Below are 21,511 nucleotides of genomic sequence, written 5' to 3'. Positions count from 1 at the left end.
GAACTAACTGGCTCTTCTGTGGTTGGCAAAAAAGTGTGCAGTCACAGCAAGGCACCACCAATTACCAGCTGAAAAAAAAAACTTAGATGCAACAAAGATTTTATAGTTGGTCCCATGTGGACCATGGTACGGTTTATGGTTTTAAGTTGCTTGATTAAGTCCTTGTGTGAAGTTTGGTGTTGATGGTCAATGTTGGGGTTTGGTGACAGATTTAAAGACCCTTGCTTCACATCTGATTCAAAGATTTTTTTGTCATTCTCTCAATTCAGAGAAAAATTAAGTATTTATAAGCTGGAATGGGTTTCAACAGAATGCAATGTCTGGTCAGATTTTTAGTAGAAGAGCTCAAGATTGTGTGGGATGGAGTGAAACTTTGTGAATGCGAGTGCAGCATTTGTGTACGATGTCATTGGTAGCATTTATGCTGGCATAGGAGAAACATTCATTCATCCGTTTTCTTTACCCACTTGTTTATTTTCAGGGTCTTGGGGGGCTGGAGCCTATCCCAGCATGCATTGGGCAGAAGGCAGGGAGACACCCTGGACAGGTAGGCAGTCTATCACTTCACATCACTCACTTTAACACCTATGGGCAATTTAGAGCATCCAATCCACCTGACCTGCATGTCTTTGGACTGTGGGAGGAAACCGGAACACGGGGAGAACATGCAAACTCCACACATTAAGGGATAGGAACCAAAACCCGGTCTTTCTTCCTGTGAAACCATTGTGAGCCATCATGCCGCTCCATATGAGATACAGTACATTATAAAAATAACCTATAGCATATGCCATTTGGTGGGCATTTTTATCCAAAGTACCTTACAGTGTCATGAATGCCATTCTGAGCATTAGTAGTTCCAACAGGAATCAAATCCCGAACCCTGGCAGTATTTGTGCCATACACTGAGCTTTGAACACTTATATTATTTTACATAGGGTATGCATACCACAGCCCATTAAATGTACTATCTTATATATTTACCAGATTATAGAAATCAGTGGGTCTGTGTGAATTTATGCCTATGATTATTATTATTTTTAACCAAATTTTCTTTTGAATGTGTTTTGAGATTTTTATGTCCTTTTCATATATTACGGTATTCTTGTTTTTATACCTTTTTGTAAAGCACTTATCTTAAACTCTGATTTAAGATAGATGCTACATAAATAAAAATGTTGTCATTCTCTACATCCAGTTTCCTATTTCTAAACAGAAACAGGTGGTGCACCAAGTTCTGGGAAAGGTACTGTATGTGACCACTTCTCATAGCAGATCCAAAAATAGAGTGGGAAGGGGGTTAAATATAGTTCATGTCATTTTATTTTGGATTTGATGAGTTTGTTAAAGTGCTGGGTTACTCTGCTGTGAGAGTGGTGTACAGTTGCCCTGGCTGCTGAATACGACCTGAGAAGCAGTGGCTTTGCACATTAGGGGAGTAATAGGAGAATAAACAACTATCTTGATGACGCTGTACCTGAAATGAGTATTCTTGTTATTCTTGTTATGGGGTCCTGATATTTGACATTCTACATACCATTCCACAATTGATCCATTTTCCATTATTCACACCGCATTAGCCATTAGCAAAGACCTCCATTCAGTTGCAGAAAATGTCAAAAACAGTGTGACAGGTGGTTTGAATGACAGCTGGGAAAATGAACCATTGCTGACCTTTTAAACAGTGTGGTCACATGGTCAAAAGATGATCATCAGTTAATCCTCCCCAATCACTCTGATATGCCCCCTGGGTGCCGAAGGCAGCACGTACAGAGCAGATTCTGCTGCCGCATGCATTTCTGGACACAGGCGCTTAAGGAGCGCATATCCAACAGCGAGAAGCACAGTTTCAAACAAGAGTCCATGCAGGAGATTGCAACCTGGAGGGGGATGGGGGGGTCTCACCGGCATTTATCCCCTCCCAGAGGCTCTTCACAGAATCTTGGCCCTGCGGCAATGCTGAAGCCATCTGTGGGCTCACAGCAGAGGCCATGAAAAACAAGACCTGTGCTGTGGGTTGACCTTTCACTGTCCTAACTATAATATTATCATAGGATGAGCGATCGGGTTGCACTTTTCCCTGCGGTGGGATTCAGTGTCCATATGAATAGGTGGTGAGTGATAACCTTGGGTGGCTATATGTATACTTGTTATCCAAATGTGATTCCATCAAAGTCAACAGTATTTCATAGAATGCATCGAATAAGAAATAATTAGGGTGAGAGGTGCAGTAAAAACAAGTCCGATTTGGCACACGGAGAACCATGCTTTGGACTGCACTGTCACCCAGTTACACAGGACTTTAGATGTTTTAATCTGTGCATGTGTACAGTACATTCTATACAATACATTTTCTGTCCTTAAAACCCTTGTTGAGGTGACACTATTCCTCATTGCATCATGTCTATTGAAAATGAACAAGAAATGACAGAGAAACAATCATTTGCCTGTCGACTACAACTGCTGTCAATCTTTTCCCCAACGCTTAAGGTTCAAGCAAAGCCTAAATCAATTTGTTTTTCCACAATAAACCCCAAGCATAGAGAGAATCTTGCTATAATGATTTAAATACTTACAACGTTGCAATCGATAGCAACACTGAACACCAGAATGACTCAGTAATGGGCTAATGTCTTTAGGAAGTGGCACCACTACAAGTTAGCACAGTGTCAAGGATTTGCTAAACTTTGTGGTTGGAATTACAGTGCAAATCTCTGAAGCATTTAATGCAGCCAGGGATTATATACAACTATCTGTCAATACTAAAGGCCGAGCAGCTGGCACTAATTGAGGGAAAGGAATTATGGGTAGTAGCTGGCACAGTGCACATCGCAGCTTTGGAGCTTGCCAACTAATACCCATTCCAAAAGTGCCACAATGAGGCTCAGGGGTAGTAAGATACTGTAGCTTTTGGACAGAAATCAAGTCAGGGAGTCAGATGTCACTCTGCAATTCAAAGAGCAAGAGGCATTTCTAAGACCGCTGTTGTTCATCCATGAAAAAGCTAACAACGCCAGATATGTAACAACAAAACCACATCACTGAATGTGTGGGCATGATTCAAACAGATGGGAGGAACAAATTTGCATATGGGAAAGACTGGCATCACTGTTCTTGTGAATCTAATTGAATCTCTTGTGAAGCAGGTTGATTTATTTGTGATTTATTTGTAATTTGAAACTAAAGAGTGACCTTATTTGCCACAGAAACATCGGAATGCCTGCCCAAAGTCAGACTACTGTGGGGCCAAAGCAAAACCCAGATTTCATCAAACTCCTTACTTTGCTGTTATCAGCGCTCTCAAACTTGGATTTATTTATGGAAGTGTTTTGCTGAGCATACATGCGCTTTCTCAGCACCGTTCTGCCTCACATTCACACCTGGGAGCTGCCCAGTGCAACCACAATCTATTAGCCACCGAGCAGCTACACTGGAGCAGCTGGGTGTTCAGTGCATTGCTCAAGGGCACCACAACAGTATAAACGGAGAGAAGGGCAGCGTTTCCCATTCACTTTCCTCACCCAAATTTTTCAAGCAAGTCTGGGGATTCTAGCCATCGATCTTCCAGAAATACTTTCCAAAGCTCAGCGAACCCCTTTCTTTTCATGCTCAGGACAGTTTCTAAATTGTGCTTAACATTTTACCAAAGAGCAACTATAATAGGTTTGGCTTGAGCTACATTATGTTTGGCTAGCGTTAAGAACAGACTTGTTAAAGGCCATTTGTGATCTGATTTAGCTTCTGGAAAATGTATGGTATTTTTAGCCTCTCAATTTAGCATCTTATGAGGCATAACTTTAAGCAAGCTGACAGCCAAAAGGTTATACAAATTTCTTTCTTCTTCAAATAGAACTAGACTTGAGATTTGATTTGGACTCGAGCATTAAGACTTGGACTTGAATGAAGTGATGATAAAAAGTCTGTAGATACACCGATTTAGGCCATTTATTAAATGAGTTCTACCCTCAAATCCATTTCTAAATTTGTTAGATTTATTATGACTCAGTAACATTTCATGATCTATTTTGTGTGCCATCAACTGTATTTACAAACATAACCCATTCAAAGTTTACAAAATGAGTTAAAAGCACATAATGTGAAAAAATAACATTTATTGTGTTAAGGTTGAAGCAAAGTTGAAAAGCAAAAGAGTGGATTAGTAGTAATTCAGGTAGCATAGTTTGAGAATAATCAACTGCTTAAAAACAAGTTGTTTCAAAATGGGTCATAGTTCATACATGACTGTTTCTGTACAGTAATTCTGAATTTCCATATATGTGTCTACTTTTCACAACTCCAAAGGCCTGAACAGAGCCTTAGCTTCCTGGTCTGTGGATGGGACGTCAGACAGGTGCTGGAGAAACGGCCGTCTGTGGATGCAGGTCTGGTCGCTCTCACCGAGCTGCTGCTCCATCCGTAGAAGGGTTTCCTCCACATCTTCCCTGGTCAAATTTGTAGGCAGCTGACGGGCAAGTCGAACAGCTTCACCCTTTGAGGGAACAGTCACAACACCATCGATCAATAAATGAAAGAAAATAATAGATACAGCAACACATTTTTTGCATGACCTCAAATCAGATGTCACTCTGGTGTTCAATATCTAACATTTCTCACTTGCAAGTAGTTTGTGACTTTGAGCGGCCGGCACTCCTGCACAGTCTTAGCCTTCCTGCGCAAAACTGCAGTCAGGATCTCCCTGAGGTCCTCCACGCCGAGGAAAGGCACGCAGTCTGCCATTGCTGTCACTTCCAGATGTCTCTCGGCTGACGGGAGGCCTGGCCAAAACAAGCAGAAAACAAGGATTAATATACTCCAGACACTATTACTATCTCCAGGAAAGAATAATAAATAAATATTGTGGTTTACGCCCGGACCGGTGACCAAGTTAAACAAGCGAAGGGCCAAATGGAGTGTTAAATGACTATTACAAGCCCTCAGCAGACTGGAAGGAAGTTGTCTTGTAGGGAGGGAGAATGATGGCTTCGCTCTTCATGAGGAATTACTGCAAATAGTGCACAATTCATACCTCTGATATATGACTTCGGATGCGAAATGAATTCAGAAAGGTATTAAAAAAATCTAGAGATGCGGAAACAGTTACAATATTTCTTGCATATTTTTCCTTCAGAGCAAGAATGATTTTGACGGCCTTGGTACTTACAGTGCTGCTGGCTATTTTGCCTGTGCTAGACCGCACAGTCCAGTACATTGCCTATGAAAATTCACGTGGAAATAAACTATGACAATATTATAACTGACGGTAACACATCTACTTAATATAATAACTGCATATTTAACTCCCTACAGAAATTTGCTGTTTTGTTTGTGATCTTCACTTTTATCGTATTTCATAGTCAAATAACATGTCAGAGAAATCCACACAACTGACCCCAATTTTCATGAATTTCTGCATTTTTGCCACAATAAGACATAAACATCTGTATAATCAAACCAAGTTTTGGAAAATCAACAGCAATACATCTGCAACATCACACATTTGCAGCAATCACTAGAAAAAGCCAGAGAAATTCAGCAGAGATTGTGCGATGAAACCATCTTACATAGTGTTACCTCCAGTCCCACGCACACCCACTGAGGTTGGCAGTGCCAACTGAAAATTCTTAGAATTTCCTAAAGGGCAACCATTCTCATCACCTGCACACTGGGGTACAAACCTACTGTGAGACCATATTGTCTGGCAGAGTGACAATGTCAACTGAGGTTACTCCTCCAGCACCAAAAACAACCAACATTCAGACGACCCTGTAAACCCTTTGCAAGCGAAAGGAGAAATAACGTCACTAAAGTGAGGAAAATAGCTGGCAAACACTTCAAGATTAGTTGCACTTATGTATAGTGACTGGCACTTATTCTGGCTCATGAGGACATTATGTCTATAATTTGCATTATCCTTGGTTTTCAGTCTATTTACCCCGTACAACATAGTTAAACTACTTTGATGCATATTCAGGCAGATATTAGTGCAACGAGTGTTCATGAAGTGCTAAGTCTTGAGAAAAGTTCTTACCAACACAAAGTATTCAGGTTGCCTCTGAATGATCCCCCCCACAATGATGGCTATTAGATATAATAATGAGAAAAGGAAACTTGTATAAATCACAAAACAATTTGTGATCAACCTTCTGCACTAATTTAACTGGTTGATTTACAAGGACACTGTTAAAGTAGGCAATTGTTGAATTAAAAATAGCTTTGTTCAAAAACAACTTTGCACTGTTTAATGAACCTTACATCTTGTATGTTGTATGTCCAAACAGAAATCCAATAGGTTTTCAAGAGTGTTGTAGTTGAAGTCTGTGATTTGTCATAAATTGTCATTTCATATTGGAGTAGTAATTAAAGTTGCCACAGTCTGCCAAAAGTAAGTAACATATCAAAAATTGTAAGAAAAAAAGAAAAAAATGAACTGAGAGACAATATAATATATCTTAAGCTTCTGTCTTATATCACAGTCCCTCAACATCTAAAGCTCTAGAAGATCTAAAGTCCCTCTTTCATTGTTCATTGTTTTTGCATTGTGGACAGGTTTTCAGAGAAAAAGGGATAATTTGTCTTATCCACAACTAATCCAATACTGACACAGCAACGCTATCAGAAATAATTGACTATAATCCGGTTACTCAAGACTGTACGTTTGACATTTCTAAATGATTGGTGAACTATGACATTAATGATGGCCAATGGCTCCAACCTTTGTAAAATAAAACTGGACAATCCATGAGACCTTTAAACAGCATGAATCAAGAAATAAGAAAGGCTTGTTTTCTCTCTGAACGATAGTGTGTGCTGTAGACTTGTATGTTGTACTGTTACATGTAAATAACGTACAACTATTTATCAAAAAGAACATGTCATACTGAAAAAGGATGGAAAAATATGCTAAAAATCAGCAGCTGAATGCTCGGTCAATCAAAAGCATATTGGACTGGCTCAAACCACAGGGGTGGGGTCACAAATTTAATTTCCCATTAATTTACCTGGAGTGAATCTGATTTTAAACCCATTCGCCACAAGCCTGGGATCAGAGAAGAAGGCCCCTCCGTTCAGCTCTGGGCTTTCTTTCTCCATGTTGCACAGAGCCTGAATATACTCAGGCCCTCCTAGAAGTCTAGAAAAGAGAGACCAACGTATGTTTAATATATTGTATGTTGGGAAATTAGATCAGATTAATAGAAACCTAGGATTAGGATTTACTTGTATCTAAAAAATCATCTCAAAAATCTATATGCATGTTAAAGAAATTGGATGAGCCTGCAATTCTATGCGACTGTCAGGATTGGCATTTTGCTGGTAGGTGAGAAGTGAGTGATATGTTACCCATCTGTTAACTGTATAGGGTTCTGCAGACTCACTGCTGGAAGTATATTATTCTCTAGAAGTCTCTTAAACAGCAAGGCCTCCTCCACCCGAAATGGATTTAACAACATGAGCTTTCGACCACATAAAACGACCCAGGCGCTCTGAGAGGCCAGCCGGTTTACAAGACGGAGGCCCCGCGGTGCCGGGCGGCTCTGGGATGAGAGGCGGCGGAGCTGCAGCCGAAGGGCAGCCACGCTGCAGGGGAGGGGGTGCGAGGGCTTGGGCGCGGGGCTCCTCGTCTTCTTCTGGGGCTGTGCAGTGAAGAGCTGGTCTAGCAGCTGCTGGTTGGAGAGCGGGGCCTTGCGTTTCTGGCCCTGCAGATGGCTCCTTTGGGTGCCAGCGCTCGGCTGCCTCTCGGGGGCTTGCACACCTTCAGCAGAGGCCAGCTTGGTCCGGTGGTCGTGGTTCTCCACGTGCTTTTTTGCCTTCTCCTCATACCTGCAGAGTTCAATCAATCAGTCATTAAGAGTGGCAATAACAGCGAATACCATCTTTCTTTGGAATTAAAGCTATTCCAATTTGTCATGTTAACCCTCCCTGATACTAGTTACAAACCCAAACGCCTTCATTTAAAAGAAGTCATTCAGACTGCTGACAGGCCAGACAGTTCTTGTTTCATATATTGTGCCTATTGATAACTAACTAGTCAGTTAGTTTCAGCAATTTCGTCTGTGTAGTACAGCTGCTAATCTATCTGTTGTCTGTTGTTGTCTAGTGACTATTTAAGTTTCAAAAAAAATTATTTAGCTACTGGGACCAACTTGTTAGCGTCATACTTGTTGCTTGAGAATCCGGCATACATAGGCTGCTCGGACACAATACTTTCCTGGGCAAAATAGGGATTTGCCAACTCATGCTTCCATAGATATTCATATGTTAAGCATTAAGGCTTACACTTCAGCACCCCATTATTCAACTGACCTGTTTCGTGAACTCGTGTAAGTATGATTCCTAGAAGTGGTGTGCCACTTAACAGTGGCGGTGAAAGGAGCCAAATATTTGCCGCATCTTATTTCATGTTTAAGACAGCAGTAACGCAAGGCAGGATTCTAAACAGATGTCTTTTTCCATACACTCTTCCATACCTTATATAAGGCCCAGAGTACTGCTGATACACATTTTCCACCCTTGCAATTACTTTAAATTGGTATGCAGTAATCTAACATAATTGGGTTGAAGTGCTTTCAGTGCAGTGTAATGGTGTTATTCCATGATGCTAGCTGAGTGGCTCGGTGGATAGAGATCAGAAGATAGCACAGTTTGTACTTTCTTTTACTGGCGTGTCTGTGTGCATCTGGATATTGTTAGAAGTTACTAATGACTGCGTGACAGGATTTACTTATAGGCCAATTTGATATATGGTTTTGATGCAATCCATAGAGTGAAAAGGTAAAGATGACTTGCTCATGCCCTGTGCATTGCACTATGCTCTCTGGTCTCCTCATATCATTTCATAAATATTTTGTTCCCAGCACAAGTGGATAAAATGCTTAGCTCTAAAAAAAAAAAAAAAAGCACACCTTGAACATGGAGAATGGATTGGCTAGGTTCCCTACAAAAACTGCATATCCATCTGATTGCCTGGGCATTTTTTTCCAATAACTCTTTTTCAATCCCTGTCTTATGTTCATTGATGTAAATCCTTTGACTTTGAAGGGAGCAGGGGTCAAACACAAATGCTCATTACCTCCATCTGTTCTGGGCCGATTCTGTTCTTGGCTAGCCAACTAGGTGCCATTCTTTGTATCACTTAAGAAGTAAACATAGGGGAGATTTCAGATGGACAAATAGTCATCTCATGTATGGAATTTTTTGGGTGTGACGAAAAATCACAGTAAGGTTAGAAAGGCAGTATGATTTAGGTGAAAAATCCACTTGTCGCTGTGCTCATCTAATGTACACGTACGTTGGATGAATTTGAAAATTGGGAGACATAGGATCATATCAATCAACTTCACATGAATCAGTATTTGTCTTCTTGGTGCCACTGTGAATGCCTTTACCTTTAGGAAACAAAGTAATCCTAATGGGTAGTTTTGGGGTTAAATGTTGAATGAATGTTAAATGAAACCAGCGATGAACGTAAGACTTGCGAACGCTCTGGATACATGGCATACTTTGGAAACAGGGAAGACATTTCATCATGCAGAATACCTGTTTTACTGTGGAAAATGTTGCCTACCTAACCTAATATTAGGCACAGTTGTCTGGAAAATAAAAACATAGCTCATATCAACAAAATTTCCAGGCTATGTTTTACACATGCAAATGACAGGTCAATCTTTTTTCCCCTCTCTCTGCCTTGCAAATAACAAGAAATGGAAACAACTGCTTGGAAGGCGAAGGTCTGGAAACTCACTTCTTACGGTCTTCCTCCCCCAGGTTTTTCCATCTCTCGTGAACGGCGGCGCTGATATCCTGGAGGCTGGCTGTGGGTTTCTCCCTCAGGACGTCCGCTCTGGCCTCTTTCTCGAATAGCGCGGCGGGGGACAGCGGTGCCCTCATGGCCCGGTTGCTGATCAGGTCGTAGGCCGTCAGAGCAGCCCGTTTCTCCGTTATGGCATTGAGCATCTTTTTGTTCAGGCTGCTGTGACCCTTGACCTCAGCCGAGTCAGAGTTATCGTGCCTGGAGGGTTGGTGGATTTTGACGGGCTGCAGGGTGTCTCCTGTTAAGGGGTCCGTCAACGCAGTCCCCCTGCTCCAGTCCTCAGCTGATATCTGGTCTTTGCTTGTGTCTGCGCCTAACTCCGCATTGTCCACGAGTCTCTCAGGAGACTTGCTTGCTGAACCTGTTTCTGTTGTGCCGCTCAGAGCCATTTCATCATCAAAGAGGGAGAAGTTACACTCCAGCCCTCCTGGGACCTGGTTGACAATCCAGTCCTCTGCTACAGAGGAAGACGAGCTGCTGTTTGTGGTCTGGTGGTCCAGTGATGCCTCAGTGCTCGTCCCTGTTGACAGAGCTGTGTCACAGCGTTTGGGCGCAGCTTTGACGACGTCCACATCATGTTCGGCGAGACTGTCGTCCCGCTCTGCACTTCCTCTGTTGGCTGCTAGTGAAGCCTCAGCCTGCAAGGGACTGGGTGGTGAGGAAGATGCATCATGGCGGAGTTGGTCCCCAGGTCGGGGCTCGGCGGTAGGCCGGTAGCCATAGAGAGAAACCAACAATGCCTCCACTGCAGTCAGCACAGCCTCCTGAATGGCAGACAGCAGACAGTTGGCAAGCAACATCTTGATGCTGAACAGAAGTTAATCTCCATTAACACGGTCTAGGCAAGGTTTTCGGTTCATTTTGCAAATGAAGATCAAGACTGTATCATGAGTGAAATGTTCCCTGTTGCTGAATTAATCAAAAAGTGCCTGAAATTTACATGGCATCCTACAGAGTCTGACCAAAAAAAATGACGTGTTCTTTTGATCAACATTTTGATTAACTATACTCACAGTATCATTTAAAACACTAGCCCTTAAGGTAGAAAATGATAATAGCTACCTTGTTGTGAAGAAGAACTTGGGTCTTGTCTGGTGTCAGATTGACGTCCACTGAGGAGGGTGGGACAGTGATTTTAAGCATGAGGTTGGGGTAGCGATTTCGGGTCGAGTCTGCCGGATACTGAGCCGTGTAGTGTTGACGCAACAGCTGATGATCAATCACAGAGTCAAATCAGGATGATAATTGTAGACGATAGGGAAACACCACAGAAAAGAATGGTATTAGGCTCTGTCAAAGCAAAATATTGTCTGTATCACATTTATTCTATTGATTTATCGACCATTATTCTACCTTCATTATGTCTTTCTGGTGGACAGGCCGGTTGTTGACAAATATGAATGTTTTGTCATGGCTAGTTGAGCTTGTAGAACAGTAATCCGCTCCAGGCTTGGGAAAGAAGCCATCTAACAAAATCTAAGAGAAAAAAAAAATTAATTAATAATACAGAAAACACGAGACAACCACAAGGTGTGTGTCAGGTATACAATACATAAAATTGTTGATTCAAATGTTGTGTCCCAAAGCTGTTTGGAAAATACACTATCTTTAGAGTAAGTATTATCCCTACTAACCAAGATTTATGACAAAATTATGTCTTCGGTCAAAATCCAAACCAATTAAACACACTGGCAAACTATTACACCCCATGCTAAAACGCTTGGAATAATGAATTTTAGGGGATTTTCTGAAATGAGAGCTTCAAATTACTCGATATAATACACAAAATGCACCGGGTAAACAAATTAACATGCTCAGCAGTCGGCTGGCACAGGAGGCGTCTAATTGGACTTTTAACGAACACTCTTAATTATTAGTTTTGAAACACTGGACAACAGGGGTTTACATTACGTACACTTTACCATTACAACATTTTCAATTAGAGTGACACGGTGGATCCAGTCCACTGACTGCACAGTCATGAATGAGGCCATTAATTCACTCAGCACTGGCAGCAGCATACAGTGCCACAGCATAATTAGGAGGAGCAGCTGAGGAGGAGCCGCGAAAACGTTCACTGCACTCATTTCATACATCTTTTGCTGACCAAATGTCAAGATTAATTTCATTGCTATTTCTGAAATATGACCAAGGAAAGACTGAAGTGTGATAACGTTGGAGAAAAGATGTTCACACACAATATGTATCATCTACATGCAGACTTCACACTGAACATGCCCAACCAGCTGCTGTTGAATATTTGTCTCTTAAGATTTGCATCTTACCTGATGACTGATCGCCTAGAATCACACCTGAGGCAGTTCTCATGAGCTATAATAGATGATTCGACATAAAACTGAACAATTTAACTGTTATAATGTCAATGACTGTTAAAAAACCATGAAGAATGTAAGCTAGTTTGAAATTATGGAAAGCTATTAACGTTCTACAGATTGTAGGGGGTGAATACCCGCACATTTTTTTTCACATGGCCCAGGGCTCATTATTAGCAGCAACGCAAGCCAATGAAGTTAATAAATGCTCTGCAGTTTCAGGTTGGGGCACATATGCTTCTCTCTATTTCTGCTCATTAGGGTCACTTTATGAGAGCACGAATGGCACCTTTGGCCCCGAAGGGCCGCGGCTATGTGTAGTCACGCTGCCAAAAAGGAGTGTCACATTTTGTTCTGCAGAGGAATGGCTCTTACAACAACTTTCCCCGAGCGAGGCCCCTGTGGGATTGTCAACCTGGATTCCGTGATCGCTAAGCTTCGGTCTTGGGGACGGAGAGGAGAAAAGTCCTCTTTCATTGCTACAGGGAGTAAGGGGAAAAGGTGAAAGGTTGTTCTCATAACTGGGCACCAAAGTGCTGCAGCAAAATAACAACAACAAAGAGAAAAAGGAGAGAGAAACGGGGTGAAAAGGGCTGCTCCATATCTGTCAGACCAGATTAGTTGGGAGCCTTGAGGCAGGTAACAGCCACATGACACCTACCGTGACCAAGCAGAAAGTTACCGCTCAACAGTAATTCAATTACGATCAGCACAGCAAAGCTTGGCTAAGAAAAATCACTCACTCCTCATCAGGAAAAAACACGAGAGAAAAGGGCAAGGAAATAGTTGGCTAGCCACCAACTGACCACATTTGCTGGCTTGAGACCAGGCGTTCATGATGAGGTTATTAGCTCACGGCCAAGTATAACTTGCGTGCTGATTTTCACTGCAAAAAATATCCAATATCCAAAGTCATTTAATCTAGTATCGACTCTTAAATTCTTATTTTTCTAAAATCAGTGAGACAAATCAGTTATCGGGGTGAGACCATTTAACTTATTTCCAATGCACATCAACTTGTTTCTTGTCATTTTCTTAATAATAGTGGCACACAATGTCAAAGATGTTGACACTAATTTCCAGAAAAGTCCTGAAACAAGTGAAAGTGCATTGGAATCAAGGGCAAATATATCACGCACTTGACAGAATTTAACCTGTTTAGGGTTTTAATGACTTATGATATAAGAATAAACAACATGTTACAATGGATTTTTTTTTGCAGTGAGCTTCCTATGAGGGATAAGACTGTCTTTGCTGCTGAATTGCCATAATACCTCCATAATGAAGGGCAAAAGGGCATGGGAGCAGTGAACACAACGGTATGGGAGCAAGGAGTGCAAGAGGTGTGTGTGTGCATAGGCAGGGAGGGGTAACATGTGGCTCTGTGCCAGGTCAGCAATGGTATGTGCCGATGACGCTCATCCATCAGAGTGCACTGCACTCCATGCGGTCTCTCCAAATTCACTGCATCATTCGTTACAATGTTCGAGGTGACTTTGTCCAGCTGAGTTATGGTCCATGTGAAACAATAAAAATAACAGATAAATATGAAACCTGATATAACAAATACCTGTCCAATCAAAAAAGAGAACCCTAAATACTGTTATATGACTGAACTCCAACTGAACTCCAACTGCTTTATATTGCATGGTAAACTATATCAAACTGGCCATGCATTTTCCTAAAATGTGAAATGATATTTTGACTAGGACTGCTGACCACCAGGAATTAATGAACAAGATTTTGTTATGGGATGTCCGAGATACTCCTTGCAAGCAGTTCTAGAATAGTTACACAAGCATGAAACGCTGACAAACTCTGATACTGTCCCTACACTTGAAAATATTTTGTTATTGATGAACAGTATTTTGACAAGAACTACCTAATAGAGCTGCTCCATGTTCTTTCTCATCTTGGCATTTTTCCCCTCAACTAACCTCTGGTTGCTCTTGGTGATGGTGGCAAGGGAGCAGGTTGGCAACAGCGCTGGGCCCCAGTGTAGCTATGAGGGCACTTCTGTGATCGGCCGCCTTGGCCTTCTGCCAAACCGCCACCTGGAACAATATGACACCAGTCAACTTCAATCAGTCCACATCAGGAAAACCAGATTGCATACCCACCTGTCAAGATAGCTAACTGGGCCACCAATCCTGGGCTCTGGGGTTCATACCTCGTCTGTGTAGAGACTCAGCAACATGTGGGCACGAGGCAGATTACTGTTTTAATGTTCAAAATGTTTCAGTACAAATCCCAGAAGTGAAATCTGAAATCATGTCCCATTTTATGTCCAAGCTTTACTAGACTATTTCAGAAACCCGGGCAAGGAACACCAGCAGAGATGTTGAGATGTCTTGTGATTCTGCAAGTATTCAACTTTATGCCCCTATCAGTAATTGAACATGCTATGTGTTTTCACATTTGTATATTGCTGTGAAAGTAGTTGAGATGACACATTCTAATGCTAAGAGACTCATGTCATTACAAACAGTGGCCCAAAAGTTCTACTTTGTACTCTCATTTGGTCCAGGCCTTGAAGAAAAAATCCCTCCCACTAAACGGTCTACTGGTAAATTATGTATTGAACATGGAGGGTTCAATACATACGGGTCAATAATGAAATATGCTGAAAGAAAGCAGTAGGCAGTGGCTAGAAAAAGATTGTCCTTATCACAGGATTTTACAATAAAGTTTTGTCCCAGAATGTGATAATTTTTTTAAAAGTGACATCTTTTGTAACAAAATGATCAGTGTCACAAAATTAAAACAAATTATGTTACTTTTTTTTTTAAGGACAGCAGGTAACTTAAGTCATGATTTTCTTCCAAAATGAATCTATCACGTTTTGGATAATCTTGCATATGTACCATTGAATATAAAAGCAATTTGACATCCTTAATACATGACAATTGTAATAACATTAACTTTCCAATCATGCTTGTGGAACTGCATGAATGTAATGATCCGGTCAGATCTGAAATAATTGAAGATATGAAAGCAGGACACATATTTTGACACCCATGGGTGGGCTTGTCGTTAGCGTCCACCAGTGAATATATCTCCCGGGTGTTGATTTCTGAAAGCATGCACTCTGTAGCAGGGCATGTCTCAGCTATGAAATATGCAATTTGGCGCATGTAAACGGATCACTCCTGTAAACAGTTCTTGAAGAAGCTGTGAAACACGACACAGGCCGAAGAGCAAAGTTCGAGATACAGGATAGGGGCGACCGAGTGCTGATGGTACAAAATGGGGGCACTATCCTCCCTTGACGAGCTCGAAATTGATTTCAATGAAAGTTATACGGTGGTCGTGTGCCCCCTCCCTGACTCACCCCTCAACTCGTCCCTCCTGTGACCCCCCACCTCACCCCACCCCACCCCCCCTATCCCCTTTTGTGTACAAACTGGCTGCAGCATGAAACAGAATCTGGGGCCGGTCTGCAGCTGCGTTCAGCAACTTACTCAGGCGTCATAATCTGCCAAATTCAAGTTCACAGTCAGCCATAGTTGTGCTGCGGACACCCAACAGTTAGCTGTGGGAATGGGCGTAAGGGATGGGAATTTCTAATTACTAACTAATTCCACTGCCGGTTAATCTAAAATTAGGTAACGGACCAAACAACTTGTCTAAAATGGGCCAAAAACAAGCATAACTGACAGCTTTTTTATTGTGTATACCAAAAGTACGCAACCCCTGTACAACCCTGATTTTTTCCCCTCGTAAAGTTAACAAATATAAAATCTCCTATTGTCGACTACCTCAGCCAGCAACTAATGGACTAGTCGTTTAACTGCTCCCATCGCTAATGGGCATCAACAAAAGCTCCTCAAGAGAAACACTTTGCAGTCCATGCTGTTCATTTGCAGACCTGTTTCTTTTCTCTGTATTCTCTTTTTCTCCTGTACAATTTTCTTCTACAATATGGAATTCATCGATACCTCAATGACTGCGAGCCGTCCAAGCCCTGAGGCAGCAAAGCAGCCCGAAACCATGATGCTTCATGGTTCAGATGAGGTTTTGGTGTTGGTATTCAGTCTTTTTTTTCTCCTCCAAATATAGCAATGTGTCTTTTTGCCAAAAAGTTAGAGAGCTAGATAGAGAGCAGTGGTTTCCTCCGTGATATCCTTCCATGAACACCACTCCAGTTCAGTGTTTTTCTTATAGTGGACTCATGAACACAGATATTAGCAAGTGCAAGAGATGCCCGCAGATCCACAGCCATTACCTCCCGGAGCATTGTACGGAGCGCCCGGTCCTAGGGAGAGTAGCTACAGTGCTGACTCTCTTCACTTTTTCTTCACTTTCCTCACTTCACTTTCTGCACTATCTGCCTGACTGCTGATCGACGGAGGCCCGGCCGAGTCGTTAGAGATCTTTTAACCCAGACCTGAATGTCATCACATTGGCTGAAATACCTGACTCCAATTACTTCCTTTCATAGAAGCATTATCCAAGAGGTTCATACGTTTTCCATCCTAGATTGTGAATGGTTAAACAATGTCTCTGATAAAGACATGAAAAAGCACAACTGTTTGTGTGTTATTTGTTTATTCAGACTGTGTTTATCTATTATTTGACTCAGCTGAAGATCAGACGTCATTTTAGGAGAAATTAATGCAGGAATCCAGGCAAGTCCAAAGGGTTCACAAACTCACAACTATATGTTCAGATGAGGTCATTAAAATCATTCAATTTGGTTTACAGGTTGAAAAAGCTGTATCAAATGTTTTTATAACTAGTTATAATAAAAGCTCCATATTGCTCTGAATATATTATTTATAGCTGATGAAATGTCAACAGCAAAACAAAGTAGAATTTGTTCTTATACTATCTGAAAATTGATGAATGTCTGCAAATGATCTGAGCTGCAGCGTGCATTCAAAATTAATTTACACACTATTTATGCAAGTAGATGTGGTCTCGAATTGTTGTACATTTTGTGTGCACCAAAGAAAAAATATGAATGTGTGTTTTATGACCAAACTTGTTTGTATGAATTAAATGATGTGATGATATGATGATTTTTGACTATTCCCCTCAAAAATCACGTCCACTCCCATTCAAACAGCCCTACAACCAATTTACAACTGTAGGTATATTTAATTGTGTGCATGTGATTTTTAGAGCAATGGTTTCATATCCCATTGACTTACATTAGCATTGCCAACACATGGTAACAAAGAGGCTGGTGACAATTTCTGAGGAAAAAAAAAACTGGCATGAAAATGTTTGGAATATAAATCCTCAACCTTTAATTTAAGGGGATTTATATAGAAAAGCACAGGTTTCTATATGGACGCTCACCCTAAAAAGCACAAGGAATCCTTTGTATTGTGTATTGGTAGATATAGGAGCACACTGGTTGCATTAGCAGTGCATTTACAAATATCAGTTTTATTACTGAGGTTACCACAAATGTGACGCTATATTGTAAACACTCCAGGCTTATCAACCGTAATTGAATGGGCTTTCAAGCCAATACTGGTGGGACATGAGACATCTGAAGACTGATGGGGACACCTTGTGGTTGCTGTATGAATATGTAGCAGACTGAACGCAAGCAGGGATAAAAGTCCTTTTTGAAAATGGATTTCAGGAACATTAAAACCTCATTCTATTCTTAAAATCATTAAAATCAATCTACAGGAAAGGAAAATAATTTGTTTTGTAATCCAAACAATTCAGTAGTAGACTAGCTGGTTGATTGCTGGGGGGTGTGCTAGTCGACAACAGAAATATTAGTCTTTACATTAAATTTGGAGTTGCCTAAATATTAATAACAGTTTGTAATTTATATTTATTACATTTGTTGGGGGAAAAAATGGGTTATACTTTGCCTCCTTGGTACAGGTTGTGTGTTCAGGGCTTACATAATAAAACAGCTGCCAATTACATCTGTTTTCATATTCTTCTATTTTTAGATAAGTTGGTTACATAACTTTCGATTAATCACCAATGAAAGAAATCTCCAGCTCACTAGGTAAGTCTGAAAACTGATGGGAGAGTTACTGACTGCCACTGTACCTTATTGTGAGTGAGTGTGAGCCGCAGGTCGGGCTTTATAACGGCGTAGGCCATCAGCAGGTCCTGCACTTTCTTCAGTTCCTCCTTGCACTTCTTTGTGCTGGCATAGTACTGCCGTCTCACTGGAAGATTCTTGAAAAGCTTCAGCACACCCACCGTGGTACCTGGAAAACACAAAGGGCAGCGATGGGCGACCTTTCCTGGTATGAGATTTACTTTTTCCTGGGACAAGGCTGCACAAATCTACCAATGCAGATTCAGTGAAAAGCATGACTATTCATAAACAAGGAGGAAAACGAGAGCCAAGCCACTCCAGAATGGGTTAAAAAGCCTTTATTCTATTTGGCTATTCATTATGAAAAGTTTAAAAACTGTGCCCTGAATAAAGGCTTTTTACTGTGCCTTGGTTGATCGGTTTTTCCTATTGATTAGAAGACCCTTCTTTCCACAGAGCACTCTAACCTACTATCTTTAACATCAGAAGATAAGAAGCTTTCCATTCTCCTATTCAAGATATTCATAAACAGTATTATGCAAGCATGAAATAATTCAATAACTTCATATTCATAATAAAGTAGAAATTCTGGCTATTGAAGGAGACAAGCATGATGCAAACTATCAGTGTCATGGCATCACATTTCCATAAATCATTACACACAATGAAACTTGCTATCAAAACATCCATGATGTCTCCAGCTGTGATGATTTCTACAGCTTTTGTTTATTTACACTTCACAAAGCAACGCATTCATTCATTTTGTTGCACATTGGTGCTATCATTTTTTAGCATGAGGGTGATGATTCAATCAGGGTGCCTCTGGCGTCCTGCTGGCTCAGTGATCTAATGTAACCACGTGTACCATGTAACCACAATCTAACCGGGATTTGAACCTTTGTCGCATGTCATCCCCTAATAATAAAAAAAAGGGGTGTCTTGCCTTGACCCAAGTGAGACGGCTTCTGAGAGACGATCTTCCCTGTGAAGTCAAGTGTGTACTGGGTGCTGATGTCATCCTCCTCTGTCTTCGTGGTGACAGCCACCTGAGGGAAAACCGCACAGTGAGACATCAGATCAACCTCACTGCTCTCTGTTTCAAGTCCAAGCTCCAAAGGGAAGAGAAATGAACAGATCGATCATTGCCCAACGCAATGCATTTAAAAAGTGAGTCAAGCAACATCGTAAAGCATCTATGAATTCGTATTTGAAACAGCTGGACCCTAGAACTGCCTGGAAAGCAGTGACAAATCATACTGCTGAGTTAACGGTCGTATAATAACTACAGTGAATGAACACTTCTGACCTCGGCCACGGCGCAGATGGAGCCCAGGGCTTCTCCCCGGAAGCCGTACGTCTCCAGCCGCTCCAGGTCGTCGTGGCTGCAGATCTTTGAGGTGAAATGTCTCACGGCCATCACAGGAGTATCTGCAGCTTTGATTCCATGGCCGTTGTCTCGTACTTCTATCCGGTCCAACCCGTAGTTCTCCTGCAATGTGAAATTCAACACAGAGAGAACAGTAACAGTAAAGTTTAAGATAACATGCTTCCAATTCAGTAGGAAGGGAAATTATTGAGTCTATCCTGTGCCTGAGTTGTGAAAAGCAAAATCTGGTCTGAGATTAAACTACAGTTTTACTTCACTGACCTGCAGGAACGATATGGTTTGTTTGTTTTCATTAATATCTTTACAATTATTTGTTATGTCACTACATGCTTTGATACAAAATGGGCCAGAAAACATATGGTCACATGGTCACACTTTCCTCTGCCAGTGTACAAACGATTAGCCATGGCATCTCCATCTACCTTATCAAATAACCTCAGATCTCAAGGTTTGTGGAGTGACCTTTTTATACTCATGCAGAAAGATCAGTTTCAAGAAATCACTAAATATTCTGACCAACTCCTCAGATGCAAAACAGTAAACAATAGATGTGCCCTGATGCATTTCTTGGGTATCAGCCTAAAGCCTAGACTAAAGCCCACCATCCACATTGATTTTAGCTCAGTTAGTCCTATCCCTACTACAGATAAAATTGTCTGTCTCCATTGCTTAAGAAATCTCAATTGTTCTAATGGGTAAATCTGTAGTCTGTAGGACACTTTACCAGTTTGATGTCAATGCTTGAAGCTCCAGCATCCATGGAATTCTCCATGAGCTCCTTCACAACATTCACCACAGAGGTGACGACCTGGGAGCTGGACAGAAGCCGCACGGTGTCTGGAGGCAGCTGTTTCATGATGCCAGGTTCCTGCTAAGGCAAACAGCCTGGTTTCAGTTTAGGACCGAGTGTGACATTTGGTCCACTGAATACAATCAGGGCCATGGCTCGAATAGGACCGGTAAGGGTGCAGTGAGAAATGTAAAGATTTTGAGCCGGTAGCTTCCCAGTCCAAAACCCGTCAATCAACCGCAATCTAGATTCTAGTGTACACACCATGCCATAAAATAGAAGGAAAACAATATTCAAACACATTCAGGTTTCCTGCTGGAGCCTAGGGATAATGGGCATATTAACAGTAGCACATGCTGTTAGGAAAAAAGTAATTCAGCACGGCACATTCGTTATTGTTTAGAGAATGAATTGGCAAAAATATGGAAAATGGTAAAGATGACTGTGAGCACACCCAGATGGATTTTCTGCATATATGAACACATTTCTGACGGGAAACTATGCAAATACAATCAGTGAGGCGACAAAATCTGTGGAGCGTCTCCAGATTTTACATCTTGATGTTGAAGTCACAGATACAAGTCTTGATTTCTGGCTTTAGGAGAATTCTTCATTGCACCAATACTGATTTACTACCGTAGATCTTAGAAATAACGTGAATTCCTAAAGTAAGGGCTTCCAGTTTAACTAATGAGCACGCATGCACTAGCAATGACACACTGACGCATCAACACCAATAGTTACATCTAGTAACTTTCATCTAGTTTGGATTAGAAGTTACGCTCTTTCAAACAAGCCAACTAAAAGGATCTCAGATGTCATATGTCATGTTGATAATGCCCTAATTCGGTTGCTGGGTGTTTTGGAGCAGCAGCTCAAGCTAGCTAGCTGCTCTGCAACTTATCTGACTTGGTTAAACTAGTTAGCTTACGAGCCCGTTTCACATAAACTGCTAGCTACATAGAGATTTACGAACCCAGATGATGATAAACTGTTAATTTACTGACTCGCTGGAGACTCTGAGGCGACGGCAGTCCTCGTGGGATCTTTCATCAACAAACAACACAGCGGAAACGACGTGAATTTCGCGCTTTACGCCCCTCGAATAATCCAAATCGGCGATTGGTTGGAAGTAATGTTGAGGCGGGTTCAGAACGTGTTGAACCCACGTCTA

General features: G+C 41.5%; 1 protein-coding gene across 1 annotated transcript; it reads right to left on the bottom strand.

The window, feature by feature from the left end:
• Positions 1–4,119: 4,119 nt before the first annotated feature.
• On the bottom strand, positions 4,120–21,370 carry pms1 (PMS1 homolog 1, mismatch repair system component). Its single transcript, XM_071528386.1, has 13 exons — positions 21,345–21,370; positions 20,272–20,415; positions 19,467–19,649; positions 19,104–19,206; positions 18,166–18,329; positions 14,079–14,195; positions 11,162–11,284; positions 10,871–11,017; positions 9,740–10,572; positions 7,339–7,818; positions 6,999–7,129; positions 4,615–4,775; positions 4,120–4,489 (listed from the first exon to the last, which is right to left on the bottom strand). The coding sequence occupies exons 2-13, from the start codon at positions 20,401–20,403 to the stop codon at positions 4,289–4,291; spliced, it is 2,775 nt and encodes a 924-aa protein (XP_071384487.1). The 5' UTR covers positions 20,404–20,415; positions 21,345–21,370; the 3' UTR covers positions 4,120–4,288.
• Positions 21,371–21,511: the final 141 nt, after the last annotated feature.

This window comes from Centroberyx affinis, unplaced genomic scaffold (assembly GCF_046629955.1).
Source record: "Centroberyx affinis isolate AG114_WGS23_722 - 3 ecotype Tasmania unplaced genomic scaffold, CSIRO-AGI_Caff_v1 ptg001669l_1, whole genome shotgun sequence".
NCBI classification, from domain to species: Eukaryota; Metazoa; Chordata; class Actinopteri; order Beryciformes; family Berycidae; genus Centroberyx; species Centroberyx affinis.
The sequence above is the reverse complement of the archived record's forward strand: the minus strand, read 5'-3'. Positions and strand labels throughout refer to the sequence as shown.